The sequence below is a fragment of the Esox lucius genome, chromosome 19 (genome assembly GCF_011004845.1).
Source record: "Esox lucius isolate fEsoLuc1 chromosome 19, fEsoLuc1.pri, whole genome shotgun sequence".
Taxonomy (NCBI): Eukaryota; Metazoa; Chordata; class Actinopteri; order Esociformes; family Esocidae; genus Esox; species Esox lucius.
The window spans coordinates 28,762,902-28,772,131 of record NC_047587.1 but is presented as its reverse complement, the minus strand read 5'-3'; the positions used below and the strand labels follow the sequence as shown (position 1 = coordinate 28,772,131).

At 42.8% G+C, this 9,230-nt stretch overlaps 1 protein-coding gene across 2 annotated transcripts; it reads left to right on the top strand.

Annotated features, from left to right (window-relative positions):
* Window positions 1-445: 445 nt before the first annotated feature.
* Window positions 446-8,775, top strand: csnk2a2b (casein kinase 2, alpha prime polypeptide b). 2 transcript variants are annotated; one of them, XM_010884038.5, is made up of 12 exons: window positions 448-1,614; window positions 2,513-2,624; window positions 3,242-3,343; window positions 4,864-4,914; window positions 5,251-5,310; window positions 5,436-5,519; window positions 5,811-5,921; window positions 6,092-6,193; window positions 6,664-6,764; window positions 7,014-7,162; window positions 7,345-7,427; window positions 7,869-8,775. In XM_010884038.5, exons 1-11 carry the CDS (start codon window positions 1,511-1,513, stop codon window positions 7,419-7,421), a joined length of 1,053 nt encoding a protein of 350 aa, XP_010882340.1. In that variant the 5' UTR covers window positions 448-1,510; the 3' UTR covers window positions 7,422-7,427; window positions 7,869-8,775. The 2 variants fall into 2 exon arrangements, with proteins under 2 accessions (XP_010882341.1, XP_010882340.1); XM_010884039.5 differs by lacking the exon at window positions 4,864-4,914 and having other exon boundaries at window positions 446-1,614.
* Window positions 8,776-9,230: the final 455 nt, after the last annotated feature.

The following is a 9,230-nucleotide window of genomic DNA, read 5'->3' as shown; positions in this document are numbered from 1 at the left end:
AGCCATTTTTGGATTCGATATTTACTTTAGAGGAGATGCATTTGACAGACGCCAGTTTTAAATAAAATAATAAGCAAATGTATAAAAAACCTACAGGCTTTCTATATTCCGATTGATAATTGGTGGAATTATTCCCAGTGCTGTTATATCTCCTACGCACTGAAAGGCGCTGCAGCGGTATCTGAATCTATAGCTATATGGCCGAAGATATTACAAAAAGCGACACATCCGACTTAGAGACACGCCCACAATGTTTTTCTTTTTCTTGTATCAGATGGAGGGCTCTTTGGTCTGCTTAGTTCCTCCACCCAGCGTAGGGGATGCACCAGAGAGCGATATGCCTATTGGCTAGTTTATCTTTCAGTGTGGGCGGTGGCCCTTGGCAGACCTTCCAGCTAACACTACCAGCTCTGCCCCAACCAGAAAGAAGTAACCAGTGGCATGTCACGTTCTGGGGCACCCCTATGCAGGGCGGGGGAAATAAGCAGACCAAAGTGGCCCAGTCTGGATGAAAAAATATTGGGGGCATGTCTCTAAATCGGATTTTTCCCTTCTGTGCTGTCTCTTATATGGCCATTATTCAGATGATGTTTATTTCCGGGTGCGCCTTCTATCACAATCCGGTTTCCTGCGGTTCGGAATTAGGAGCGGGGGGGTTCTAAAAGAAAGCCCCGCATCCCGACCTCCAATAGACTTTTCAAGGGATTTTGAAGCGGTCTTCACTCCGTCTGCATATGCCACGGGCCCCGGCGAGGGTGCACCGCACCGCGCTCAACGGTGGTGCGATTCTTTATGACTGAGTTAGTAAGCATGCTAGCTAGCTAGCAACATCGATTTCTACACCACCCCCTTTCCAACCGGCTATTCCTGCTGGTGTCAATACCCCGTAGCTTGTGGGTGAATTGTAAAACCCAACTTCTCTATTGGACTTTTCCGTTTAATTCCTCCACGATATCCCCATCCTGCTGGAAGTGTTGACTTGGAAGGGCCATCAAAAGAAGAGGACATTTCTGGTAGGATCCCTGCTTCGGATTTGGGATTTAAGGCCCACAAGGGGGTTTAACCCGCAATCATTTGATTCCTAAACCCCTAATGCCTGGAATCTTACAGTTTTTGTCAGTATTAATGAAATGTTTAGCATTTTTATTTATGTAATTAGTGACAGTTTTTGATTTTGCCTTTCATTCTGGACCCAAAATGTCGATCCTACCAGCAGTTTTAACCCTAATTGGCTATATTTTACGGTCCCTATCCTAACCAACATCAGCCTTGGAACACCAGTCAGATTATAAGACTGACAATCTGCAACTAGCAGTGTTCAGCGGTAAATGTCCACAGCGCACTGTGGTCATCTCTCACGGGGAAAGGTGTCAGATAACAGGAACACCCTACTTTGACAGCGAGTCTCAGTACTCCGACCGGACGACGGTGGTCTCTGTTCCAGTTCCAAGCAGTAAAATAGCTCCGTGGCAATCGAATCGAACACACAGGCCGAGCTCCGGTGCTCGCCATGCCCGGCCCGGCGGCCGGCAGTAAATCTCGGGTATACGCCGATGTCAACACTTTGAAGAGCCGGGAATATTGGGACTATGAAGCCCACGTGCCTAGCTGGAGGTAAGATGTTGTAATTTCTTGGCATCGAATTTCGTAACATCGTTTTGCGTTATTTTCACTGATGGGCTTCATAGTCATAGATCTCTCTAATGATGTCCATATCTCCATGTATGTGTTTTCTATTAGAATTACCAGGGTAAATAGCAATTATAGGATATTGCTGCAGACAAATCCTATTTGCGCTCCACTATTACAACACCATATCTAGCTACTTCCACCAACACTATTTTGATTGCATTGGAAATACTGTCTGTGGGCGGGTGCCATATTATATAATGATAATATGAATAATATTAATACTGTTAATAATAATAATATGTTATTTCGTAACTACAATGCGCCCTTATTATATCAGTCATGTTTGGATATGTAATTGCTTAATAAACACGTTTTTTTCTTTTATCCGGAACGTGGATGGGAGTATGCAAGTCGTTGCAAAGCACGTTCAAATTGGCGTGTGCTATCGACCTGGATGGTAAAGTCATCAATCTGTGAGATTGAGCAGACCTAGCTGGCAGTTTACGCCAAGGCTGTACAGAATGACGTTTGTGAATTGTTTGCGCTACAGTGACTACATTTCATATACCCTGCCTTCCATATATAACTAGGATTCCTTTAAATCCTGTCGTAAATATATTGTTCTTTGAGGTTTAGTTCATTTGGATCTATTTACATGCTGTTCACGAGAAATTCAATTAAAATATCTTTACAGTTGGATACCTGATTTTAATCTTACTATTAGGCCACTCATTTAATATATCCAGTGTAAAGCAAAAAAGGGCCTACTCTATACCTTGAGTGTGGTGTTGGGATAGATGTATGTGAAATACAGTTATCTGCTCTGTTTGCTCTCAGTGAAAATGATCTTGTACTCATTTCTTTTCCATCTTCCCTCTAGTAACCAGGAGGACTACCAGTTGGTGCGTAAGCTTGGCAGAGGAAAGTACAGTGAGGTCTTTGAGGCCATCAACATTAACAACAATGAGAAGGTGGTGGTCAAGATCCTCAAGGTACATTTCCCAAGGCCTGCTTTATTATTATTCCCTCAATAGCCATGACATGACATGGCAGCCTGCTTTAAACATATACCAGGTTTAAGCTAAATCTGAAAAGAGAAAACACCCAGGTAAACACCCATGTCTTTACACCTGAGTGTCATGAGACAAGTGGGAAAGACTTGAATTATGCTGCTGTACAATGGCAGAAATGTTTTTGCGTAGACACATGAGAATGTTGTTGTTTTCTTAAATTAATAACTTTGGGGTGTGTATACACAATTAAAAATCCTAATTTTATGTTTTCTTATTGAAGTATAAAAAATGTCCCAAGATTCTTTCACTTTGATAATTTTGAGTGGATTTTTAAATAAAAAAGATCAAATACAGTACCTTTACAGATTTAAGTTGAAGGGAACGGAATATGTAGATTGTGCAAACGGAAAGTAGCATTTCACTAGTGACTACATTGTTCATGTACTAATCAGCCAGCAAAACATAGTGGGAGGTAACGTTGGCATCTTGTTTATGCCATCCCCATTACAACTTAATAAGGTCACATTCAGCACAGTCAAACGTTTTGGCTTCGTCCTGGTCTGACTGGATGTTTCCGTTATTATGACCCTGATCAGCCTGTCAAGAAGAAGAAAATCAAGCGGGAAATCAAGATCCTGGAGAACCTCCGAGGGGGAACCAACATAATTCGATTGGTGGACACAGTGAAAGACCCTGTGGTATGTTTTACAGCTTTTCTCTCTTCTGGACCGTCAGGTTACCTGGCCACTGCGTTACCCCCACACCTTAATATATATATTTGGACTGTGACCCTGTTTTTGGGTTGCGGTGTCTGTATTCCGTCAATTTGAAATGAATACGTTAACTGTGACATCTTGAAGTTCAGCGTGTTTACATACATAGTTAATAGACCACTCCATTTTAGTCTACAAAAGTATTTGGAGAGATTAACATTATGTACAATTGCGTTGTTGTTTATTAATTTGTCCTTTGCATGCTATGATTTCCTGTAGTCTTTGACCCATAGACATCAACAGACGCTAGGTGTCTTCCCTGGTGAAACTTTGCCAGGCATGTACTGCAGCTTTCTTCAGTTCCTGTTTTTTTTCTGGCCATTTCTTTGGCTTCAGTCTTATCTTCAGCATGTGACAATCATGTCCAATCAGATTCAGATTGGGTGATTGACCTAGGCAGTCAAGAATATTCCAGTTTTGGCCATGAATGTCCATAATGTTCAGGCTCTTTATGATACTTTTTAGGGAAACTAACCCAACTGTTCTGTTCTTGAGGCTTCTTGTTGTTTGCATCTTGTGGTGTGTTATCCCTGGTTATCCCTGGTGTGCTCTCCAACAGTCGTCTGAGCTCACCAGTGCAGCGTTTTTTCTCTTTTCAATGTACCAAGCTGATCGTTTTGGCATGCCAGATGTTTAGGCAATGTCTCTGATTGATTTTATTCAGATTTTATTTAGATTTTATTTGCCTCATGATGGCCCTTATGGCACAGCTGTGAAGCCCGTTGTCCAAAGACTTGTCAAATGTTATTAATCTAATTGGTTCATCAGACAAGGATGATATATATTATAGTTACAGAATCTCTAATGAAGGGTAATATTACATCTAATCGACACAATTACATTTGCACCGTACATCACACCACAATCACTACTTATTGGGACTGTTTTAAATCCATATCTTTTTTTTATTGGTTAACAGAAATCTTAGTAATGGCAACCTTTTTATCAACTGTACATGATAAAACGGGGGACATTCTTTGTTACATTAATGCGTGGTTATTTCCATTTAATAGATAACATGGAAACACCCAACCGATAAAGCTAACTTAACAAATCATTGCTTCAAAGTTCCACTTTATCACATGTTTTCGATGCTTCTAGCAACAAAAATAAGAATGACGGTAATAGTAATCCCAGAGGCTAAATTAACTCGACTTATATTTAATTTCAAACGGACAACAATTGTGACCGGGTCGAAATTGCGATGCTTGTAATTATTTTATTTAATTCTTAACCTGTGTTTGTGTGCAGCGGCTGTGTGGTAAAGCCGCGGCCCAGGGACCAGTCTACCCATGTTCCCTGGCAGAGAATGTCTCATAGCCCAATGTCATTGTTATTGTTTGACAAATCAAACAATTTGAATATTTGTGATTTGAATATTTCACTTATTTTCTGATTTATTTTCAACTTTCTTTCCCTTCTCTCCATCTCTGGTCTCTCTGCAGTCCCGAACGCCTGCGCTTGTCTTTGAATGCATCAATAACACAGATTTTAAGGTAGAATCATCTCTCTTTAGGCATGGAGTTTGAATTGTTTGGTATGGTGTTTTCAGGAGGTAATCTTGGTCATGTGGCCTATTAAGGCTCGCAGTCTGTTTGGCTGTTTGGTTTCAGAATAGGAGTCCCCTTTATTCGCTAAGTACATTTATATATGAACAAATATAACCCTGGTATAAATGTGCTGCTAGTGTTTGACAACATGTACGGAGTTCACATGTTCACGCAAATATCACGTGTGGTTTGTTTAACATCAGTTGTTTCATTAAGGATGTATCCTTCTTATACTTGCTTTCTGCTATTTCAATCTCAAATGTTGTTTTATTCACTCTGCAGGAGCTCTACCAGAAGTTAACAGATTTTGATATACGTTTTTACATGTATGAACTACTTAAGGTGAGCCTCAATTTTGACCCTGTGTGTTTTCAAATTGCACCCGTAGTCCTGTCTCCTTAACGGTTGGATTAGTTTGTTTTTGTAGCCGTTATTTCTCTACATGATTTGGTTGTTTGTGCTCATAGGCTCTAGACTACTGCCACAGTATGGGGATCATGCACCGAGATGTCAAGCCCCACAATGTGATGATTGACCACCAGATGAGGAAGGTAAGGGAGCTCTTCATCTTTCTCAACCCTTGTTTGGTGGAACCGAGGTAGACCCTGCGAGTTGGATGCTTGTGACGTGCCTGGTCAAATACGTATCCTGCTCCTGGTCAAGCTATTAAAAAAATTATCCGAAGTTCATAAAATCATCCCAGTATTTGTGTGGCCACCAGATGGCGTCGGAAAAACACACCGGACGGCAAAACTCACGATGCTTTTGGAGTACCTCCCTTGCATGCCACCTTTTCTGTGTGTTTCTTTTCTAACGCCCTGTTGTGTCTTGGTGTGCTGCAGCTACGCCTGATAGACTGGGGCCTTGCGGAGTTCTACCATCCTGCACAGGAATACAACGTACGAGTAGCATCGCGCTACTTCAAAGGACCTGAGTTACTGGTGGATTACCAGGTAAATCCCCAGCTGGACACACTCAACTACACACAACACACACAGCCACACACACCACATCCATTCGGTAAATTAAAAGTGCTCCGGTGATGTTATTGTGTACCAATTGAATTGTCATTCCTAGCTCTTGGTGTGCTGATTAACTGCTGCATTCTGAATTTTCCTGTCAGATGTATGACTACAGTTTGGACATGTGGAGTCTGGGCTGCATGCTGGCCAGTATGATCTTCCAGAAAGAGCCCTTCTTCCATGGCCAGGACAACTATGACCAGGTGTCCAATCAATTAACCTTCCCTTTCAATTGTCGCACATCATAGTTAACCCACTGTAGCTACAGACATGTGTAATCTAGATCAGTGGTTCCAAACTCTGGTCCTCGACTACCCCCAACAGCACACATTTTTGTTGTAGCCCTGGACATGCAAACCCAATTCAACTCAATGAGAGCCTGATAATTAATTGACAAGTTGAATCAGCTGTGCTTGGCTTGGGGCTACAGTGAAAATGTGTACTGTTGGGGGTACTTGAGGACCGTAGATGGGATCCTCTGATCTAGATCTCTCTCATAGTATTATAAAAATGACTGTTAGTCTTTAAGTGCAGATAATCACTACCAGATAATGCATAATAACCGCATTAGATCAGATTACACATTCACTGCCCGATTTAGTTTGTACATGAAGAAATGTCCCCCAAGACAAACAGAGACACTTATTTGTAATGGATGCTGTTCTGACTTCAGCTGGTTCGAATTGCCAAAGTCCTGGGGACAGATGAGCTTTTTGGCTACCTGCGCAAATACCACATTGAGCTGGACCCACGCTTCAAGGACCTCCTTGGCCAGTGAGTACTGACAGGGTTAGGACATGTGTTTAGCTTTAATGAGTGTTGACTAATAGAGTTCAGAGATTGATCTGTTCTAGTACTACTTCTACCCTAAATGAGTCCCTACAGATTTTGACCACATTTAAAAAATAATTATCAGATGGTGGCCCCCTAAATCCAGGAAAGGAATCATTAATTCCCAGGTGATTATCATGTCCTATTGATGTGACTGCCTGGGGTAAGTTAGTTCTCTGGCTCCCCCCTCAGGCAGACACGGAAACGCTGGGAGCAGTTTGTCCAGACAGAGAACCAGCATCTGGTGAGCCCAGAGGTTCTGGACCTTCTGGATAAGCTGCTGCGCTACGATCACCAGCAGAGACTGACGGCCACAGAGGCTATGGATCACCCGTACTTCTGTGAGTATCTTAGCCTGAACCAGCCCTGCTGGTTGCCCTGCTGGTTGCCCTGCTGGTTGCCCTGCTGGTTGCCCTGCTGGTTGCCCTGCTGGTTGCCCTGCTGGTTGCCCTGCTGCGTAGTGACGTGCCAAGTATTAAGGCCGTGGTTGGATAGGATCTCTAACACAGTAACCCCTCTACAGATCCTGTGCTGAAGGAGCAGTCTCTCTCTAATGCGGATGGCAATATGGTGACCAGCGGATCCACTACAGCCCGATGAAAACAGGTGAGTGAGACCACACAGGAGACTGCTGTGACAGTTGTGCTGTTGTACATTTGAACATTTCTGATACCCGCTGCATTTAGATTAGTTTCACATGTTCGAACAGGATCTGTGAACACGTCCCAAACCACTGTTTGGGACTGTTGTGAGTTAATATATTAATCTGGGTTCACATAGCTATTTGCCAACTTCAAATGAATTGTTTTACCTGAGATAGGTTTCCTACAGAACATAAGCAGCATGTGTAGTTTGCTTCGATATGTTGGTGATTCTATCAATATTTGTACGTGAAGACATTGCTGCAAATTACATTTTACAGATTTCTGGTTTTCATTCCACCTGTTGTGATTTGCGCCCAAAGAAAATTGTGGATGTAAAAGTGATTATATTCTATGAAGGGAATAAGCATTAACAGCCTTATCATTTATCTGTTTTGTCTTTCAGAAGAACATTTGTTACCTCAGATTTTTACCCGTTTGTGGCAGAAACCTCTTCAACTGTACAGTGACAATGGATCCAAGTAAAGCTGACCATAAACACCACTCAAAGATGTGCATATGGACACACACGCACACACACACACACACACACACACACACACACACCCTTCTTCTCAGTGTCAGTCTGTGCTTGCCCAAGTAATATGTCAAGCAGCCAGACGATGAGCTTGATGCCTGATCTGCTGCCCTGCACCCCTTCCCTTATCTTTAGGTCATCAGAAAATGTTCAAAGACAAGAAAAAAGGCCCCTTCCCCGTCTTTCTCCCCCTTTGGCCCCCATCCCTTGTTTAACTAAGCATGGAGAATGAAAAGGAGCGTAAGCCTGTCCCCCGCCCTCCTGCCTCCGTCTGTCTGTCTGTCTGTCTAACTGTCTGTCCCCCGCCCTCCTGCCTCCGTCTGTCTGTCTGTCTGTCTAACTGTCTGTCCCCCGCCCTCCTGCCTCCGTCTGTCTGTCTGTCTGTCTAACTGTCTGTCCCCCGCCCTCCTGCCTCCGTCTGTCTGTCTGTCTAACTGTCTGTCCCCCGCCCTCCTGCCTCTGTCTGTCTGTCTAACTGTCTGTCCCCCGCCCTCCTGTCTCCGTCTGTCTGTGCCCCGACTTCCTGCCTCTGTATGTCTGTCTCTCCCCCACCCTCCTGCCCCTGTGTCTGTTTGTCAGTCTGTTTCTGTCTGTCATTTTCTGTCTGTCAGTCTGTCAGTTTCTGTGTACATGTTCAGTATTCAGCCCCTTGGCAGACCTGACCTCAGCCTCCACACACTGTAGTTCCTAAGTGGCATGGTGGACCTTTTACTCTGCTCTAGGTAGAATAATGAGAATAATATTCATGAAAATAAAGGATTTTTATTTAGGTTGATGTGTTTGTGTCATGATTTTATAAAATGTCACTATAACATATTGTTATTCAGCATTTTAGCAACATTGAAAGTTGTAGCTCATCAGAGAGACCTCTATATGTGGCACTGGCATGTTGGTCAAAGAACAGTGGCATCAATGCCATTAATTGCTGAGCAAGGTGAAAAGCAGTCATAGTTTTGGCTCCAAGATCTATATAACCTAAATAGGCAATTTGTTGAATGATTTTTCTTTCTGTTGACCCTATTCATGTGTATGGACTTAACTGTGTGGTTGTTGTGTTGGATATGTTCATCCATGTTCTTCACTACTATACACAGGTACACATCCTGTGACTATTATTAGGAGGCCTTTGTTATTGGAAAAGTTTGTGCTGCCTGACCCTTGTGCTGGAGTGCATTTTAGGTCTTGTGAGTTCTCTTTTTCACAAGAGGAGCTTTTGTGACTGGATATAAC